This window comes from Aptenodytes patagonicus, chromosome 19 (assembly GCF_965638725.1).
Source record: "Aptenodytes patagonicus chromosome 19, bAptPat1.pri.cur, whole genome shotgun sequence".
Taxonomy (NCBI): domain Eukaryota; kingdom Metazoa; phylum Chordata; class Aves; order Sphenisciformes; family Spheniscidae; genus Aptenodytes; species Aptenodytes patagonicus.
In genome coordinates this window covers 9,837,333-9,859,203 of record NC_134967.1, presented here as the reverse complement: position 1 = coordinate 9,859,203, position 21,871 = coordinate 9,837,333, and the positions used below count along the sequence as shown (strand labels likewise).

The 21,871-nt window shown below is 41.3% G+C and overlaps 1 protein-coding gene across 1 annotated transcript; it reads left to right on the top strand.

Annotated features, from left to right (window-relative positions):
- Positions 1 to 12,790: 12,790 nt before the first annotated feature.
- On the top strand, positions 12,791 to 17,237 carry UTS2 (urotensin 2). Its single transcript, XM_076355881.1, has 4 exons — positions 12,791 to 12,893; positions 15,200 to 15,310; positions 15,894 to 15,937; positions 17,121 to 17,237. Exons 1-4 carry the CDS (start codon positions 12,791 to 12,793, stop codon positions 17,235 to 17,237), a joined length of 375 nt encoding a protein of 124 aa, XP_076211996.1.
- The last annotated feature ends 4,634 nt before the right edge of the window (positions 17,238 to 21,871 follow it).

Below are 21,871 nucleotides of genomic sequence, written 5' to 3'. Positions count from 1 at the left end.
ATAATGTGCAGATCAGTAGTTGACACGTAGCTACTATACAAGTCACAGAAGCAGAAATGGTGTAGGCATCTGATCTAAATCACTCAGGATGTCACACGCAATTTTTTGAATGTTTTGTTCTCTTAAGCTTTTGTAAAAACGTTGCACAGTAAGATTTAGGGATCATCAGTGACTAGCTTAAAAGAAACGTTGTCATCAGAATTCAGCTTCTACTAGCTTTCCTGAGCAGAATTTGTAGCTGAATTTGCCTGTTTCTTAACACAGAGGATGACAGCCTTTCTGCATGCATGTTGAACACTGTAAAATCCTTCATCCAGCAAGGGTAAAGAGGAAGAAACTGCTCTATGTATCTTTGATTATTGGTAATTAAGGCAGAAGGAAGGAGTAAAGCCTGACTGTCCGTAATTCAGAACCAGGGCCGTGGAAAAAGAAGTATTTTTTGGTGATGACAAATAATTGATAGATCACGTGCATCTTGGCTTCACAGGGAGCTTTTATTGAACATACAGATTCTTTAATACCTGAAGAAACTTACCAGTTCACGTAGAAATAATGCAGGTCAGTCCTTCTAACTCATTGACCTCTAAGCGTTGTCTGCTTTCTGTGAATGTCTCTTTTCTCAACAGTCTTTTTAATTTATTATGTAGCAAGAAAAAGGAACAGGGAATGCCATGACGACTCTCAAGCAGCCCAGGTGGCCGAGGATGAGGTAACAGGCCAGATGCAAGCTTTTTGCATTGCCATTTGTTTTTCTTGGAAGTCAGACAGCATGCTCTTAGCCAGGCTGTGTGCGGAGGCCCGGGTGATGTCAGGCAGAGTTCTGAAGGCATGGAAAAAGGAGACGAACCCTCTTTAAAGATAAGTTTAAGCAGGGGAGCCTGCTGCTTTTTTATTGCTTCCAGAACCAGCACCATTTCCTGGCACAGTAACTGGCATCAGTAATTAAAACCGTGTTTGTCGCATGTCTTGGCTTCATAATTTCTTGCAAGAATTGTGTGGCTAAGGAAAGCAAAAGGTCCATAACAAAAGGTTTTCTGTCTCTCACCTCTCTCTCTCCTACAGGCACGCTTGTGCATTTCTGTGCCTGATACTTCTGGATGATAGAGACTCTGAAACTGTAATAGCTCCTCTCAAATATATAAACATCATGTCATTTCTTAAAAGCAGAATATGATTTCCTATTTTCAATCTTTCTACCCAATCCTTCATAGGATAGAAACATAGTCTTCTCTGACAGTCATTCTGATACTAATGCTAATCATGCGAAAATCTCCACAGGAGACAGTCCACTCTGAAGAGACTTAACACATAGGAGATAGATAGTATTAAACAGGCAACTTGTACCACTCCGCTTGCATTTTAAACAGGTGATAAAAAGTCAAGGTAAGTTTCACTATTAAAATTAGATAAAGTCTTATTCTATCACCACGTGTTACCTCAGTTCCTCCCTCGGCTACGAACAAGCCTTCCCTGACACAGTGCTTTCTTCAGAGGCTGTCAAAGGAGGTTCTCCATCCCACAGGTTTTGTGTTAGCTGTGCATCATGAACAGATGGCCGAGCGACCTTCTATCCCTGGAACTGGCACGAAAAAGGCTGTTGGATACTGTCATTGCCCTCACTGTAAATAAGAACTTTTAATACCATCTACAAAGAAAATGGAAATTCCCTCTAACCTCAATTTGGCAAGAGTTTGTTATGATACCACCCTACTATGTTTCCTTTCACCTTCTAGATCCTGGGTGCCTGCCAGTTAAAGCAGCAGACTATTCCTGCAATACTCGGAAGCAAACTGGATTATATTTTAAGGAAAAAAAACCCAGCTGAACACCCACTGAAATCAGGGAAAATCTCTCCTGTTTGTCTAACCTGTTTGCATTGAGAAAATAAGAGAGGTTTTATTTGATTTACCAGGTGCAAAACCCCATACAAAGACACCTACTTCAATTTAAGGATGACTTACCACGGTGTATCTTAATCCTGTTAAATCTACTCTCAGTTTACATAAATCCAAACTGAAACAAGCCATTTCAAAACTGAAATAAAATGCCCGAGTTACCCTTTTAAGTCAGTTTTAAACAAAATCTTAGGTTACATGAGCTCACTTTTCTCCTGTACACAAGCATTTCAGCAGGTTTAGAACAAACGCAATTCTGGAAAAAAAGAGGAAGGTAGATGGAGTGGTGAAAGATACAATTTGCCTTTAGCTACAACACTACAGACTTGAGAAACGTTTATATTAAAAAAAAAATCCTTCTAATATTCACAGCATTGATATTTTGATACTTTCCATTTAGAACAAGTATAAACCATTTAACCTGAGGAGAATACCATATGGGCCTGTAAGCAGGCAAAAAAAACAAAAGAAAAAAAAAGGTATCACACTACTTTTACTCAGTGCACCTTTATACAAATTTTAGAGCAACTTTGCAAGAGTAGAACACAATTCTAAAGAAAACGTACATACATGCCTAAAGCAAAATTTACCAAAGTATCTAAAGCATAATATATTTTTCTTAAGCTAGAATGGAAAATACAGTGAACAGGTACATGAAAGGAGTGGTGGGAGGAAACATTATTGACTCCAGAGGAGCTGCAACATTACAGTTCAGCACCACAGTTGTCTTACCAAGCTACAGTCTCACCAGAAGGCCAAAGAGATTTTTTCCCCCCGATTTACATTATCAGTTTTACAGCCACCCTTAATAATGCATCTTTTTGACTTGCTGTGGTACACCTCAATAAGTGTATTACCTTATAGAGGTAGAGGTGTAACCACAGAAAATGCTTGATGGTTCCCTCAAACTTATGAGTTCTGTAAGAGAAAAGGAAGCTGCTGTTCTTTTCTTTAACTTAAAGGATTTAGAAATCTGAACAGGCACTCTACTCAGCAGATATGACAGTGACATATTCTCTTGTCATTGCATCACACTATGTCTGCACTCATCAATAGGGTAGGCTATGATCAGAATAGTTCTCACATGGAACAGCAAGGCTGTAACACGTAACATTTATATGCTTTTCAAGAGTGATTAAATATGCCTTAGGGAATTACAGAACAGGAAAAGTATTTACTGTGCTGTGGCAGTACTAATTATCCTACCTTATATAACTGTTTCTGCACCTTCTTCCAGTCATTCCTCATGACACAGAAAGAGATCATCATGTAAATAAAACATTAGTATGGTGGCAGAAATGGGTAGTAAATGAAGAAGGCTTTGGAGGCTTCCTGCACTATCCTATTTCCACAGATGCTGGTTGGCAATGGATTATTTCCTTCTAAGCATAACTCCTGCTTGTCTTGTAGATGATTTTTAGAAAAGCTACACGGGTCCTGGGATGGGATACTATATGCATGCTCTATGCTTTGTAAAGCAACCTACTTCCTCAGCTGAAAAGGCCAAAAATACAGCTGAGCAGTTACAAACAGCCAGAAATACCTCCCCCATCACCCTCTCCAGCTTAAGGAAGGAGGATTGTCACAAGGACTAGTGGAGAAATGGAAGGAATGAGAGCAGGAACATAAAGGGCATCTAAAAGCTAGATTGAGCGTTGTTCTTTGCAAAGATCTGCAGCATTTTCTCTCCTGGTCTCACATATCCTTCACTTCCTGCTATATGAGGGTTCTTCTTAACCAGATGGTTCTTCTGCACATTAGAAGAAAGGAGCTACACAGCTGGCAGCAAGACCATAGAGAGAAAAGACAGGACTGTGCTAGAACAAGCACATCAGATATATATCCTTTCCTTGTGATACAGGTCCTAATCCCACTCTTCCAAGCATGGAAATGATACGCTTCCATGCACAGGTGGATTTTTCTTATTTCCATATCTCTTCTGCAGACTTTGCTCAGAAGTAACCAGTTGGTCCTGTCTGTTACAAGCCTTACTCATAAAAAAATGCATACGTAGTAAAGGAGTAACAGGCTACATAGCAACTGCTCTTCAGAACTCTCTTATATTGTAAATCTGCCTTAGGAATTCTTGCAGGAAAGAGGATTTTGCTCCCATTACTTAGCTCCAGTGTAGCAAGAAACATTAAACTTGCCAAATCAGAAGACAAAGATCTGATATCTGCTTCCTTCACCTTTGTTAATTCCTACTCCTGTTGATCACTCCCATCCCCAGGGACAGCTTTCCACGCTAGTCAAGATCAGTCAGAAAGTCAGTCAGTCATCACAGAGAAAATCAGTTAATGTTTGCAGCGGGAATTATTTGATAAACTGGAATCCATCTCTTAAACAGTGAAGGGAAGATTCCACATGGCTGACTGCCAAGAAACACACATTCATTTACAAAAATAACCTTGAAAGAACTGCTTTAAACCTCAAGTTGCCCAGTGAGACCTATGCCAACTTTCTTCCTTACACGTATTTGTCCTGAAATGTGAATCACCGAGCCTGCAGAGATTCCATTTAATTAACAAAAGAACTCCAAGTATTGAAGGATTAAAGGGATTACGCACTTGGAAAGCAAAGTAAAAAATTAAAATCTGCTTTTGTGAGCCATTTATTTACTGCCTATGCTAAGTAGGACAGTTAAATGCCAATGATTATTAGGATACCTCTTTAATTAGTCAGTGGCTCCTGCCCATGGCACTGAACTTCTACAGAACTACCTGACATTTGTCCTCTAATATCAGTTGTGAATATTAGAGTGATAAGTGATCCTAAGCCTTTGTGGTAAAAACAGGAAGAACATGTGTACACCAAAGGTGAAAAGGTGAAAATCTGGACAGAAAAAAAGAAAAGAAAAGCGTAAGGACACCTCTGACAAAATTGCCTTTGTTCCATCCCCACTATAGATGCAAGCCCTTATCCTCTTGCTCTTTTAGATAATGAAACAGGGCACCATTTTCAGAGACAGCAAAATCTTAATAAGTTTCCGATAAAATGGTTTGTAACAAGAAACTAATGAGGCAGAGCACCATGCAATTAACAGAGTATGAAGTAGTCTCAAGCAGGGAAATCTGTAAGACAACTCTTATGCTTCATCCATTTCTCGCAATTCGCTGCTTTAGTATTTCTGCACTTCTTCACTTTGAGCCAGAAAAAGTGCAAGATAACAGCCTGGCCTGCCCACCCCATCATCCAAACTACTAAGAAAAGAATCAGCAGAGTATTGCTGCTTCCCTTTTTGACATTAGTAGTACCATCTTTTAAAAAGTTGCATTTGAAGCCTTAGGAGACAGACATATTAAAGCTGACGTTCATTTCTTTAAATCCTCAGCTGTACAGATGTCTGTGTGGGCAGGCTCCAGGACAATAATTTGTATGGAAAACCCTTCAATAATCTACTTAACAAAAAAAATAACGAGTGGTCCAAGTTTAAGAACAGAACAAGAGTGAAAATGACAGTATGCAGCAGTCACCTAGCTCTGCAGCAGGATTAGCTTGATAATTTCTTATTACAACCTAAATTAAACCTCAGGAAGACTGCGCTATTGTTTTAGAAAGAAAAATACAATATCCACTGCTGCGAAAATGACGAATATACATATATTCTATGTAACAACAGTACTTATGCAAAAGTCCAAAGATACAAAGATACCCTAGCATAGAAAAACTACCGTGAATATACAGGAATACAAGGTACACACAATCCACAGTTGCAGAAAAAGGCAGGTTATTATATAGTACTATAAACAAAAACAAAGGTAATCATTCAATTATGTTTCATAAGGTCTGTATCTCTGTACTGTAATGTACACAGACAGAAGGGTACTGTTAAGCCTGCACTGTGTTTGGCTGTTTTTCTAAAGGATCATGCTACCTAATCATCCCCAGTGAACATAAGCTTGTGCATTTGTGAGCTTTGTTTTGTAGCAAATCAATTGCCTCTGATAGAAGATTCAAGCATGGCTGTTCCCATCATTTGTAGCATAAACTGTTATAGACACATAGCATGCACAAAATTTGATTCCTTCTCTCCAAGACAATCCCCAAAACTATCTCAGCTAGTATTGCTCCCTGATATATCCCCTAGACCACATACACAGCTTCATGCCATGCTCAAGGCCTCCAGCCTGTGCTTTTGCTCTGGCAGACAGACAAAAATTGATTTAATTAAATCATAATAAAATAAAAGTTGTATGATCTGTGCTGAGATAGTATAGTGATGGACACTAGCAGAAAAAATGATCTAGCAGTTTTATATGAACCCCCTGCAATGTCATGATATATATCAACCTATAGTTTTTATTATCTTGTCCTCAGAGCATAGGGCTATTCCTTCATGCTTTTCAGCTCTACAATGAGCAAGGGTTCTGTTTCAATGCCTATCCAAATTAAAACTGATTTCTGAATAAGGTTGTCATTACAAAATATACAAAAAGTAGTATTTGGTTCCTACCAGTTATTTAAACATTTTCAGAAAAAAAGCCATCAACATAATACACTATATTTTCAGTTACAGAGGACCATAGCTGATGGGGATCATCCAGCTAATCATCCTGAGAACAAATATAGCAACATTACTGGGTATTTAGTTTGGCAACTATTCCCCACTGCTAAGTTCATCCCTACAGATGCTATCAGACAACCTGGGAACATGGACCAGCAGGGACAGGACCAAGGCTGACTGGAAGTTAGGATCTCTTGAGACCAGAACTGCAGGGAGGCAGAGATGTGAACGAGCTTATGTGCTCAAGGATGGAGGGGAACAGAAAGCAATGCTAAGCTCCATGGCTCTATTTGCTGAGAACGTCCATTTTCTCACCAAACTAGAAGACAATTAGTAAAAAAGAAAAAAAAAAAAAGCTTTATTCGGCATATTAATTAATTCATACTTCATAAATAGAACCAGCAACTGCCTTGTGCCTACACAGCCACAAGGGCTCCAGCAGCACCCAGTGTCACCCTCCGTTCCCTGTCCATGGTCCTGTGCTGAGGCCGAAAAAAGGACCGAGTCCTGCAAGCGCCTTCCTGAACCCTCCCTTTAAAAGCTCCTTCTTTCTTTCCACTCCCTGCACTTCCACCTATAGCAAAGAGACAGACAAGGCTGAGGACAGAGGAACAGTGCCAGGACTGTAACAAGAGCACAAGCAGGAAGGGAGAAGAAAGGTAAACTAGTACATGGAATGGAACAAGGCGTAAGAAAGGACTAACAAAGGGGCTGCTACATAAAAGCCCCATGAAGGTCAAAATCCTGCACAAAATGCTTTAGCTGTGGTTTCAGAGAGTTAAACCAGATAACAAAGGCAGGCCTTCCAAGCTTCTTAACATGAGAAGAAACCTTGACTGCTGCTAGAAATGCCAAGACAGCAAAGGCATTAGAAGAAGGAAAAAGATGGTCATAGTAAATGAGAAAGCAGAGCAGATCATGGCACTCTTCATACAAGAGCCATTCAAGAGTGAAGACTCTGTCCTGACCCAGTTGTCCACTTTACTTTGATCCACATGATGTTGTGGTGCTCTTTAGTAGACCGGGCTTCCGATGCAGTTCCAATACCAGCAGTGACGCGGACTCCTCTCAGTGAAGTGACTCAAGAAAAACTAATGTCTAAGGAATACACTGTATGGATACTTCCTCCAGAGTAAAAGCCCCTTGACCTTATTTAATCATTCTTCAAAAAAAAGGTAAGAGAGTTCTTTAGCTGAGAAACATATACGTATGCAAGAAGGGAAGAGAAATAAAACCTTTTTTAGAAGAGAAAAATGGGAAAAACCCCAAACCCAACAAAACCAAACCCACACCGCACGGTGACTTTCCCCCAGTTTCGTTCTCTCCTGCAAGGCTGGAGCCTACAGCCCACCGCCCGTCGCAGCGGGCCGCACCCCAGCGCCCGCTCCCCGGCAGGCCGGCCTCTCTCGGGAGGTGGCTCAGCGCCACCTGCCGGGGCAGCGATGCCATCATCAGCCCCCTCGAATCCACCGAGGGACCAAGCCAGCACGGGCAGAGAGGGAGGGGTTCTTCCCTCGTCTGAGGAAACAGGTACCTGTAGCCGGTCGAGGCACGCTGGCTAGCTGTTAAAAAATACAGCCGCCCAAAAGTTCATCTAGCCCTGTTCAGAAAACCAAATAGGAAAATGTATCCACCTACCCCGTTCTTTCTCAGCAGTGCTCTCTCTTCACGCTCCCCACACCAGGAAGGAAAGGAGTGTGCACTGTGTCTAGGATCAGAGCTGATTTGGACTACTCTGGATTATTGGAAGGTCTCGGAAAATCCAGTACTCTGCCTTGCAAATGCCCCACAACAGACTTCTTTGCAACAAAGCCGCCCAAATTGGAAACTTTTACTGGTTCCAAGTGCAGCAGTGTTGCAGAAGCAGACATGCACCTCCAAAGAAAATGAGCCCAAGTCTCCAGCTTGCTCTATAGCTAGGACTGATGAAATGAGAGTGTACGAATGGACAGTCACTGACTAACAGCCTATGCCTTTCAGCAAGGCTGCTTTGTACTCCTTTCTGTGCAGACTAGAAAAATGAGATAAATAAGTTTTTATTCTGCTTTTGTCCAGATCATAATTTCTTATTAGGGTTGAACAGATTATTTGGGATACCTTGGGATAGCGGGAGAAAGGTAAAGAGAAAGTTCCATTCTTGCTGCAGAAGCATTCCTCTCTTTCCTTATACCGTCTGCTCTCATAATTTCAGTTTTAAAAATAAACTGTAATTGCATAGTTAGTTCCATTACATTTTTTGTGGAAGAAACCTTATTTCAAGATCTGGTCTCTGCTCCTCTGTTTGCGGCTGCGTTATCCAGAATCTGATTCCCACAAGATATTGATGTGCTATATTTCCAAGCGCCAGTCATGCCAGACTTACTTTCCTTCATGTCAAACAGTGTGAAGCTGCAGTTTGCTAATTCTGTAGTGCTGAGAGGACAGGGGAATTAAGGACCAGTTTGTCAAGCTTCACTTGGAGAATATACCCAGACTACAGTGTGCCAGCCCAGCAGGGCCAAAAATCAAGAGGGTTTTTTCCCCCCAAACTGGTGGAAACTATACTACAAAGGAGCAATGTTTTGGCAGCTGTGATCCTGTACTAGAGAATTTTTAGACCATTTGCCAGCTCCGTAGCAAAACAAAGTATCTTCAGAAAGGCCTACGGACCTGCCATCTTCATTTACGTGGAGGTATGTGTTCAGTTAAGCACACATACTCACTTAATGCATCTTCAGCCCACCACAGAACAAGAAAAACTAGGTCAGAACCTCTCAAGAGATCCTACATAACTTTTGAGAGAAATTCAGAAGATAGAAATACTACTGCGCGCACCCAAATACACCACGTGCTACATTACAGTTTGCACACAGTGGGCAGAAGCATCTTCAAAAATGGAAATTAACAGCCCAAGATTACAGTTAGTTTTTTCCTTTGATCCTCTGAGTCTCCCAACAGGCTATTTTCAGTACACTCTAAAATGCAGAGTATACGTAAGGCAACGTAAGCTAGTGGCAGGAGAAAAACCTTATTGCACATAGGATCTCACAAGGCAGCTATTCCAGTATGCAAAATAGATCTACTAATCATGTTACAAAGCTGAATCATTAGCTAAAATGAGAAATTTTAAGTTAAAGTTAACGTCTTAGGTATTAATGAGGATGGATATCTGCTAAACCAGCAGTGACATCAAAGCAAAAACCCCCAAACCCCTAAATGATATGCTAGACCCTAGCAGGGAAGTAAATAACACTACAAATATTTTTTCTCTCACACCAGCCAACACATATAACGCATTGAAACAAGATGTTAAAAGTTCTAGTAAAATTCAAGGAAGAACTGGACATTTATATAATAATAAGCTCATCTGTAATTACAGTGTCGATACAAAAACATTCTACTGCACACCTCCTCTTCATGCAAACTAAATTCAAGCCAAGTTATACCAAAAGTTATATCGTAGGAAAAAGTCCCTACAAATGCTACTGCTAAATCACATCTTCTCTGAAATTCCTGCTTTTGTCAACTGTCACAATACTTGACTAAAATAACAACTCGTGCTGACTTATCATAAAGCACTTTAAAACATGGGAAAGAACTTTTGCATCATAGATTAGATTTCATCCTTACTATTTTGCTCAGAAGGTGGATAATTTTTGGGGATGTTTTTGGTTGGTTTTGTTGTGTCTTTTTTTTTTTTTTAAGTTTTCTTGACTTCATTAGCAACTTATTCTTCACAAGCCATCATTTTAAACTAATAATAGTTGTTTCTTCTGATAATTAAGGATAATCTTTTATGATAGCATAACATACACTTACTACTCAGAGTTTGCTTGGTAATTTATCTGGACTACTGCTGCTCTGCTTTTTTAAACTGAAGCACTTGAAAGCAAGTCTATTAGCATAAATAAGAACTTAAAAAAGTTTTCCCACAAAATAGAAGTTTTCATAAAAATTAAAAGTGTTTCTTGCAAATCAATTTCCAAGTTTTTAAAGTGCAATTCACATTTACTTCCCTCGCCCATGTATTCAGGGGTTTGTACCTTTGTTTAGGGTGAGCTGTTTCTTTGCTTTGCACGATGACGTGTGCACTGTCCCCTGAGGAGAATGCCTTTGACATTCTGGTAGAGGAAAGAGGTCTAAGTGACAACTTCAAATCTGAGTAAAGGCAATAAGCTGCGGGCAAGTTGCCCAACTTCCACATGACGCACTTCATGATGGCTCTAAAAGGCTGAGTCTTCCCTGAGAGAAGACAAAGGACATAAGTTGCTTGTGAAGAGTGCTTCATTAGCTTTCCTTGGAGGATGCTCAGAGTGAATACTGATAATGCCATTGTCATTGATAGTTCACTGAAGGAGAAGCATTTGTACAGAGCATCCAGCACCAACAGTGAGATCATGCATCAAATCAGACCTAATTACTGTCTGCAGTTTTGGAACGAAGAGTTGCATGACTCAGACGGGGAGAGAGAATTCCTCTCTAGCTACTTACTTCTCTCATAGGGAAGCACAGGGAAAGAGGCATATAAAATGTATTAGGTTAATTCCACAGAGAAATTATTTTGTCATATCCACTCACTTCAGCAAAGAGAAGTCCAGAGAAACAGGATTTGTACACCTGCAGCATGTGTTCTCTAAGTCAATACTAGACCTCTCTGTACACACAGGATGATAGAAAAGTTTAGGTTGGAAGGATCTCTGAAGGTCCTCTCTCACCCCTCCCACTCCCCACCTCTGCACTAAAAGCAGAGCATTTGAACTTATATGGGGATGCTCAGGGCCTTGTCAAGCTTAGTTTTGAAATTCTGTCCCATTCCATCCTTGAAACAGGATCCTTCAAACCTGACTGGACACACTCCTGGACAAACTGCTCTGGCTGACCCTGCTTTGAGCAGCAGGGGGTTAGACTAGATGATTTCCAGAGGTGCCTTCCAACCTCAACCATTCTGTGATTCACAGAGTCCACAGCTTTTCTGGACAACCTGTTAACCACGCATGTGTGGGGCATGCTCTCTTTGAATTAGACCTGCAGCAGAAATATATCTGTTCTAGATGACCGATATAGCTTATTTGAAATTAGTCCTAGGAGCCACAGAATTTATAATATAAAAATTGATCTTCAACAGGAAATGTTAATAAAGGAAAAAGGAAGCAGATAAGCTCACTCCTTTTTCAACTTACAATTATCACGCAGTTCAGCATAGGGAAAGAACTTTAGTAACATTAGTTGGATTTCATAGTATTTTGAAGAGCATCTGAAGGCACAAACATTTGATTAGAGAGGCAGGAAAGAAAATGACCGAACCTCAATTTATTATGAACCTGAACAGGCATAATCTTCTCACCGCCTAAAGGAAAGAAAATTTTTTATTTTCAAGGCTCTATACAGTTGGATATGACACTTATAGAGAATGAAGATGAGGGACCAGTCCAGTCAGTCCTTGCTCCTTAATATGAAAAATGAAATTGTAAGTAGAGAGACAAAATATGCTAGATGGAGGGAAATAAAGACTAAAGTTATGAGATTACATATGGTAACTACTGTGTTAGCATTAAATAAAAACAAAAGGCAAACAAGGAAAAAAAACTAGCTAGCATACACAGAATTAAGTAGTTAGTTCCAATGAGGGAAAGAGAAGATAAGTGAAATGGAAAAGGGTCTCTCAGTCTAGTGAGGGACCTGTGTTTAATATCAACCAAAGTAGTTTATATGTACCAAGCAAGTCTGCAGATGGAAGCTGAACTTTCTCTGCCAAGACAATTCTCTAGGGCAACATTGGATGAGGTCTTCTCAAATAAATAGATGTGAAATGCTACAAGGAAAAGAAAATTGAACTCCCCTAACATTCTCTTTGTAAATTAACTAGATGTTTTAACTCCCCTTCCCTTTTACTTTTTCTGGCACAAGAACCCCAAATAAAACACAACACATCCATCCATCTCACAAAAGGAAAAAAAAAAGTGCATTTCATATCAGATGCTTTGCGTCAAGCCTGCTAAGGCTCATAAATCAGCTGTCTTATTGCCCTGGTCATTTCAACCAACGTCTAACCCTTTTGTTAACTCATGATTTATAACTGGAAGTTACTTTTTTTTTAATGCTAGATTTATAAACTTTACTGTGCTTGGTTTGATATAATATCCATTTTGTACACCAAGCTATAAGACAGTAAATTTATTGTCTATGAACTGTTACCTTGAAAAATTACATCAATGCAAAGTGGTTTCCATTTAGAATCAATGGGCAATAAATTCATTGGATTTTTTTTTTTGAAGGGGGGAGAGAACATGATGATATTTATGAGGTCATGAGCGGCTATATAACGGGTGAAACTGGGAGCAGAGGCAACAGTCAGACAGGAGTTCTGAATTACAGGGGTAGACAAAGCTGAAATATACTCAACACAGCAAAGATGCATAAGCTGGTATTCTGCTGTCTCATTATTATCAGCTTCTCCTGTCCTCTCTCGTCTCTCCCCATCACCAACGCCAGTGAGATGTCTTATCAACTCTCAGGTAAGAGTCTTTTGATTTTAATGGTCGTAAAGCAGGGGCTGGAGCAGTAAAACCAGAAGATAAGCAGGTATGCTTTCTGAGGGGCCTTTATCTGTGCTGATCAGCTGTAGAAAAAGCAGGAATGTCTTCAGAATACCAGCAGTGCAAGTGACATCATCAGTGGGTGCTAGTCTTGTAAAATGGGGAGGTTGGGTGCCCTAAATATTTCTTCCTGCTGCTTTGAGATCCAGGAGACAAAGGTATCTGAGTCTTCTAGCACTGAATGCGAGCTGGCATATACAGCTTCTGTCTTTGAAGCAGCATTAGTAGGCATTGTGCAATTTAAAGAAACTTTGCTGTACAGTCTCCCCTCTCGCTACACTTTAAAATGAGCTATGTTTAACTGAAGTTGTATTTAAAAAGGGGGAAACCTACTGCAAAGATTAATGCAGTCCTACTTAGAACAAGAACAGGCAAGTCTGTCTTACACTACAAAAATAGCAATGTATTGAGCATGCTATTTGTTTGCACTAATGCAGATTCCATTCAATCCAGTGAAAGAATAAATCTTTGCTTGAAAAAGCTGTCCTCAAAGTTTGAAATTATACTATAAGTCAAGAGTGAAATGGCTCAGTAAAAATGCACAACAGAGTCTGGAAGGTTACTGTCATCAGACCTGACCTGTGCTGGAAGAGTTTCTGAAACAAGTTCTGAAAGAACAGGCAAATCAAACTCAAAGCATAAAGCTGACTATTAAAAAGTGGCTGTTCTTACCTGCTTTGCAGGTGCAACAGCTGTTGTGCTGGTTTATAGATATCAGTAGTCCCTAGTTTGCTTTGAAAATCTTGGACTCGCTAAGCCAGCATCTTCTCAGGCCTTCCACTATGTAACTTGCATTTACAAGCAAACATGACTCAGTATGGGTAACATCTATCGCATCATAGGGTGAACAAGCTGGATCTAAAAATTACTGCATTTGTTTGAAGACATCCATTAAGCTTATTACATCTTCCTTGCTAACACAAAGAGCCTCTAGGCTGGGTAAGATAGAAGTAGAACTCTGTATTAAAGAGGATTGTTTTGTTTTTTTTAAAATCTCAAAGCAAATTTACCTGCTAACACTGCCCTGAATTAAAAAATAATATAAGGCTAGAGATATGAATTGTCTCCACATAGCACAGGGAAGTTACAGCATTCTTATTCAGAGTCTTACACTGAAATCCCCACTGTCCTTTGCAATTGTCCTTTTGTACAGTGAACAAACTAACAACATGGATGTCCAAGGTCTTCAAGTTCTTGATCTTGGTCCAATTTTTTGAAACGTTGGGGATTATTTTCAGCAGTTTATTTTCTTGTATATTCCCTACTGAGGAGCTATACAGTCTCACCCATCCCTGCAGGTAAGAGCAACTAAAACTCAACATCTAAAAGTGCAACTGCAAAACGGTATTTGTCTACACAACTAGTTTGATAATAGCACCCTCTCATTGCCCACAATTTTGAATGTCTGCTATATATTAGCAAAGATGAAATTTACTGCTCAGATGAAATTTACTGCTCAGATTACAAAAGCCTTATTTACCTCAAGTATAACACCGCTAAGGGCTCCTGTTGGCAACCTGCCTTTGGGCACAGGCTAGTTACAGAATTCTAAATTCTCTATGCACATACAAATTAATTCCATTAGGTATCAGCAATCTGTTGTTTCAGAAAAAGTAATAATATCTGTATTGGTACGCACATTAAATGAGAGAGATGACTGACATGCACTGAGAAGCATAGCTGCCAAATATGTTTTAAGATTTCCTACATTTATTCCTGCCCTTCCACCCATTTTATTGCATTTAATAGTTGGGAAACTGAGCAGGTTAATAGGCCTTGAACAGGAAGTTTTGTCTTTATTCATAGAAAAACTCCAGCATAGGAACTAGTTGATAAAGAAATGGACTAAAAAAAAAAACCCCAAATTGTATACAAGTCTGGGTTGTCTACAGCTGGGTACCAGAAGGATTAGGTTGTGAGTTCCCCAAGCAATGAGAGGGGCTGCTGTTGGTCAAAAAACTTCCATAAAGAAAGATCCACCAGGGAAATGAGAATCTGAGATTAACATCAGGAAGGTATCTTTTCTCAAAGCTTTGGAAGGAAAAAAACCCCAACTATCCTCTATTACAGTCATTAAATGAGGATGGATGATTGGTGGTTTCATGATAATCTTCAACAGGTGGTGCCAACAGACCTGCTCAGAAATCATCTGAGACAGACTGAAACAGGGATTCAAAGCAAAGGACTCTTACTGTATACCTGTTTCTGTTGTCTTCCATTTGCAGGTGACGAAGATTCGAGATTAAATCTGGAGCGGTTGGGCAGCCTAGGAAGCGCTTCCCAGCTTCAGTTTCTGCCAGAGCTCTTGGGCACACTGACTGAAGACAACAAAGCAGGTGAGGATTTACCACAGCAATTTATGGGAGAGTGCCCATGGTTTGCATGTCCAGCTTCCACAGATGTTGTGCCCCGACTCCTGGGTGTTTACTGAAATACAACATTATGCGTAGGCAACAGACAGCTGTCATTTAGTTAACTGGGACCGTGGGGAAACCTGCTGAGCAGCCATGCTTGTGCTCAGTACTAGCTGGAAAAGTCTCCAAGTTAGTTTAGCGAAACCTCCATGTAGCAAAACCGGGGCAAGGCAAAGACTGGCCTAGAAGGAGCTAGCAGACAAAACAAAATAGCACAGTCTCTTAAAAACATCAACACTTGCAGAAAGTGCAGAATCAATAGCAACAGACATAACAGATGCCTGCTGAAGAGGCCAGTACAGCTTGCATCTTCAGAGTCCTAGATCCTGCTGGAAGTGTGTGCCACAAGAACTAGCTGTGCTGCAGCAAAAGGGGTTTGTCTGGTCCTCTGAACATTCCAGTTCAAGACTTCTGCCGGCTGTAGCATTATGGCACACAAGAATGACTCATGTAGGTTCACGGTTTCTAAATGGCAAAACATTTCATTATGTCTCCCCTCTACCAGGTCTTAGCCCCAGCAGCTACAACCCAAGGGAAAATATCAAAGAGGTAAGTAAATGACCATCTGTCACTGAAACAATAAGACTCCACATTTTAAACTACACAGAATTGTTACCGAGACATCATTTAAGATCCACAGACTTCGTAAACAGTGTAGACTAAAGTATGCCACTCTGTTCTTGAAGCTGGAATCACTTAGCAGTTAGATAAGCAGGGGAGGGGAAGAAAACGAAAAAAAGAAAAAAAAAAAGGCAAGTAACCCAGAGCATTTCATTCTAAACCCCTGTTGTGGTTTAAGCCGGCAGGCAGCTAAACACCACACAGCCATTTGCTCACTCCCCCCTCCTCGTTGAGTGGGATGGGGAAGAGAATTGGGGCGGGGGGGGGGAGAGTAAAATTTGTGGGTTGAGATAAAGATAGTTTAATAAGACAGAAAAGGAAGGGAAAATAATAATAATGATGATGATGATAAAAGAATATACAAAACAGGTGATGTACAACGCAATTGCTCACCACCTGCTGACCAATGCCCAGCCAGTTCCTGAGCAGCAGTCACTGCCCCCCAGCCAGCTCCCCTCAGTTTATATACTGAGCATGACATTGTATGGTATGGAATATCCCTTTGGCCAGTTTGGGTCAGCTGTCCTGGCTGTGCCCCCTCCCGGCTTCTTGCTGGCAGGGCATGAGAAGCTGAAAAGTCCTTGATTAGTGTAAGCACTGCTCAGCAACAACTAAAACATCAGTGTGTTATCAACATTATTCTCATACTAAATCCAAAACACAGCACCGTACCAGCTACTAGGAAGAAAATTAACTCTATCCCAGCCAAAACCAGGACAACCCCCCACTTTTTTCCCCCAGAAAAACAGCTTTCTAAATAAAGGCCAATTTCCAGCTTCACCAGGCCAAGCCAGTACATTAACCAGTATTAGCTGCAGGTAATTTTTTTCCCCCACTACAACATACACAGTATTATCAGATTTGTTATGAACCATTAGGTAAATGAAGAACATCATTCCTGTTCACTTGTCTGCTGAATTAACTATAAAGGCAGCAGACAGGGACTAGTTTTAGTGCATCATCTAAATCGGAGGGCACACTGGGCAGCTGCCTCACCTTCCTCGGGTCAGAACACAGGGCTGGGTAACCAGTTGAGGCAGTGAAGAGCGTACTTTCCTGCTGGGAACATTTACCATCCAACAGTAACCTCTCTAATGCTGTTTGACTTCAGACTTTCTACGGAAATCATCCTCGAATTGCTTTGCTGGGCCGCTTCTTGACCAAGGACAGGAAACAGTACAAGAAACGTGGGAATCTTTCTGAGTGCTTCTGGAAATACTGTGTGTAAACAGGAGAAGAAACTCTCCCTGACTTTGGTTGCATAATTTATACAGATGTCTGAAAACATGTATATAGATTTGCTTGATTTAAAATGAGAATGAAGAAACATGAAGACAGCTCCTAACTTTAGACTCTACGCTACTTGGAAATTAATAAATTCTTGATGTTTTGCAATTATGCTGTGAGCAGTGTAGTATTTTCTTAGAATTCAGCACAACAGGAAGAAAGTAATGGGACAAAGAGATAAATATGCAACATGAAGAGAAGTCAGGCAGGGGAAGCAAGATTCTCATGGGGTCCCATGAGACCTCCCAGAAGAGTGATGCCTCGACTGCGTTCAAGTCCAGAGGCAAGAGGACTTTCTCTTTTGCCACCTGACATAGATTGGGGTGCCAGGAAGAAAGGGTCATTGCTGCATTCCCTGATGATGCTGAGCCGGTGAGGGATGGCTGCTTAACAGTGCCCAATCTCCTCCTGCCATCCCCAAGGCACCACAAAACCAGTAAGCTACCGCTGGAGAGAGAGAACTGTTTCTCTTGTAACAGTTCTTCACTTGTAAAGACAGACCCACAAATCTATTTCTTTGCAACACCTTGCCTGGTCCCCAGTTGCCCATGACAACAGGGTTGCCTGTGCATAGCATAGGCTTTAAGAATTGTGTCTGATTATCATCAAGCACAGCATGGAAGGTAAACATTATGGTTGTCAATGTTAAGGCTTTACACCCAGATTGCAGGCTAGGTAGTAATCAGGTTACCTGATTACAGTCAGGTAAGTAACTTGCGGAATTGCCCTCTCCCATGATCCTGCATATGTGAACAGTGTGGGAGGGAGCAGCAGGATGGACACTTGCTCTACTGCCAGGTATGCATCCCCATGGGGGACAGTGTGGAGATGTTCGGATGGAAAATTATATTCCCATCTTAATGTGAGACCACATGCTGGATTACAGTGCAGAAAAGGAGTTCCTGCAATGTGTCCTTCTAGAGTGTTCAATTTCTTAGTGCATCAAAACAGAAGGCACCAGGAAAGTGATGCGTCCCAAGCACAACCTGAGTGGGCGGTGCATGGAATCTGAGTATCCAATTATTATACCTGGGGCATGACAACATCTCTGATGTTAGAAGATATATTTACCCTATATATGACCCTTAAAAGACACCAATTTGTCTTAGAAAATCTGACCCGGCAGGTATGTGCCCTAAGCAATTGGACCAATCATGCCTTCAGGGAAATGAACGTACAGATTCAACAGGTGTCTAAAATGACTTTGCAAAACAGATTAGCCTTAGATATGTTACTGTTAAAAGAACAGGGGATATGTGGAATGTTAAATCTCACCGATGGAGAATGCTGTCTCACCATACACAATGCAACCACCACCATAGAAGAAGCACTAAAGAAGATGAGGGAAGCGTTGGAGCAGACCGGAGAGCTCTTCCAGGCAATGCAGACAAAGGACTGGTTTAACAGCTGGAGCCCTGGATCTTGGTTCAACTCTCTCCTGAATTCACTGGGACTTACAGGTTGGTGAAAATGGCTTAAATATTGCTGTGATGTTAGGCTGTGGGTTCTTGTTTTTGATGATTGGCCTTGCCATTGTAAGGTGTACGATTTCACGACTTTTATCTTCTCTATCTGTTATGTGAGAATCACCACGCTGGATGAAGATTATATGGACAATGTTAGAGCCATGGGGTGATGTGAGAGACTGAAAGAGTTAATGCCTCAAACATTGTGGCAAAGCAGGTTGTGGTCTGTGTGGCCAGGGTGGACGCAGGTGAGAGGCATGGGCCACGGAGGGCATGCTGGAGGGTGTGCAGTTCCGTGTCCTGATAGGCCCGGCAGGACAACGCACCATAGAGTTCATATGAGGAAGGGGCTCGCGACCATCCAAAAGACCCTCTCGCGACCACCCCCATGGTGGCGCCTGCGCAGGAGATCAGGGGCCACGTGCACGCCCATGCACGAGGATCGACCAGTCTGCAATTGTCACCGCGGGATCCAAGGGTGGTGCTATCTCTCTCTCGCTCTCTTTCTTTTCTTCTCCTTCCTTTTCTTCTCATAAAGGCTTCAATAGAATCACACCGTCTATTATTACGTTTCCCAAGTTTAAGTTGCTTGTGCCATAAATAAAGCATTTAATTGATCACCCGGTGTCATTTCACCTTAATTTAGCCCAAGGGCATCACAAAACTACTACAACCCCCTGAGTCACCCAGTCTGGGTCATAACGCACACTTTCTCAGTCCCAGGTATTTCCTGATAGTATCTGCAATGAACAGAGCTAAAGAGTCAGGAATTGTCTCTGAGGGACGGCAATCTGGATAGCATGCAGTCTGAGCTGTGAAGCCCTACCTTCTTCAATACATACTTCGCATAAACCTCATGCTAATCAAGGCTTACGGAAAGCTTGAAGTAAACTTCACCTAACAGCAACACACATGGTACATTGATCTCAATAATACACATCATAAATCTCTGACTGTGCTGTTTAAACAAGGCCTGCAGGCTTGATACAGCTTGTTCACTTCGCATAAATTGTAAGACAGATGAAGCCAGCTATAGCAAAGAAAAATGTCCTTACAAATGCAGAGCAGCTGGATGCACTGTGCAGCTATTTGAAGTCTTCTGAACATCCATCCTTCTCTTGCACGATGGGGCAAGTCAGTGCCTGTCTGGAAATTATTCCTTTCCTGCCACCTCATCAGTCAATAAAAACTTGTAAGGAAAGACTTCAAATTTATCTAAATGAATAACCATCTAAGATAGATTTATTTCATAGACAGGGAAAGGCGTAGAGCCTACAGACTTGGGGGGGGGGGGGGGGGAATCTGTTCAATCCCACTTCAAAAATTGCAAACATAAAGCAAAATAAATAAAACCACAATGAATAATAATAAAAAAATATTACAAGTACTAAAAAGTTCACTAGCCATCTACATAAGCAAATAAAGGAATGAAGAGAGCTGTCAAGTGGCGAGGATGGAGTCAAGACAAGGTAACTGAGCTATAAACCCTCAAACTGTTTCAGCTTTCAACACTGCAAAAATACTTGCTAGCAGTTATGGCATCTAAAGAAGCAATACTCAAACAACTTACTGTGTTCAAGCTAGGCCAGAGCACAGCAGCAGAGGCTGGGGGGGGGAACTCAGCTAATTCTAATATAGCAGAATTTCAGCAGAGCCTGAAACTTCCAGTCATTCAGAGTCCTTGCCTCCAGTAGGAAGGAGTTCTGACTGCATCTTTAGACATAACTGGTAGTTCTCAAAAAGATGACCATTCAAGACCCTGTTGCACACCTAACTGCCTCCTTCCTGAAGGAAACATTCACGGCAAGTACCAGATAAACTCAGTTCCAGGGCCCAAGAGCAGAGAGTCCGGCCAGTCTCTGACAGAAGGGCAAACTCCACTTCTCCCCCATCCTGCTATCACCTATAGCTCCTGCCAGCTTTCAGCTCCAAGCTTTTCCTCTCTTCTGCAGGCCAGAGGCAAGAAGGCTGGAGCTGTCACAGAAAACTAAAGAGATTGTAGGAAGAGCTCCAGAGGCCAGGCTGATTGTCTTTCCACCAGACAGGGCAGAGCTCTTGGAGCCAGCAGAAAGGTGCAACTGTAGTTGGGGAAGTGAGCCGCAAGAGTCCTGTCTATGCCAGCCCGAGCCTGCCCGTAACGGTTTCAGGCAGCAAACTGGAGCATCAAATGCGAGCCAAGCAGGCAGACACCTGTTTGAGCTGCACAGGAGCAGTATGTAATATATATCCTGAAAGTTAATACAACTGTGGAGCAAACCTACTACAGAAAAGTTATGGTCCTTTTACTTTTGAGATTGGGGTAAGAAAGAATCACAGATCCAATACTTATCTCTCACCGTTTGCCAAAAATACAGAAGTACATAATTCAGCTCACCTTTGACATCCACGCAGAGGTGAAAGCTACAGGTTTTTAACTGCAGGCAAGAACTTCAGCTGACAGGAGGATGGCTGCTATTGACAAACCAGTAACATAGCTGGAGTGACATTGCCTAGATCTCTGAATAAAAACAGCACCACCTTGAAATTTTTCATTTCACAAGTCTATCCCCTTCTCTCCTCATAATTTTTGGACCAAAAATACCCAGATAATTTGGCTCATGTTTTTAAGTATGTTTAGAATGACCAAATCACCCTTTTAAAAATTAATAAACCATCGGCAAAAATATATCCAGTGTTACCTTTGAGATGCCTGTATTTCAAGGAACTGCATCACTTACCTTGCCAGAAACACCTTCAGTTACATACTTATCTAAGATTACTTCTTTCTTTTCTTTTAATAAGATGCTACATCTTTTGTTCTGTACCTTGTACTCCCTGCAGTGACTTTGCCTTTCTCCTGCAGGCTTCTTTAAGCACTGTCGACCACACTTCTCTCTAACGTCCCTTAAAGCAGAAAAAGATGAACAAATCGTTTCTCTGCAATTAGTTAAGAATTTTACTGCTCTGAGACATGCCTGCGAATTAAACCTATGAATTCTTTGTAATTCCCCTAGAACACAAATTTTAGCATGGTGGGGCCAAAATGCTCCCAGAGTGTTTATTATTTACCTTTTTAACAAAATCAGCACAGACAGAAGCTTTAAATCCTGCATGCCAAACCCCAACAGCT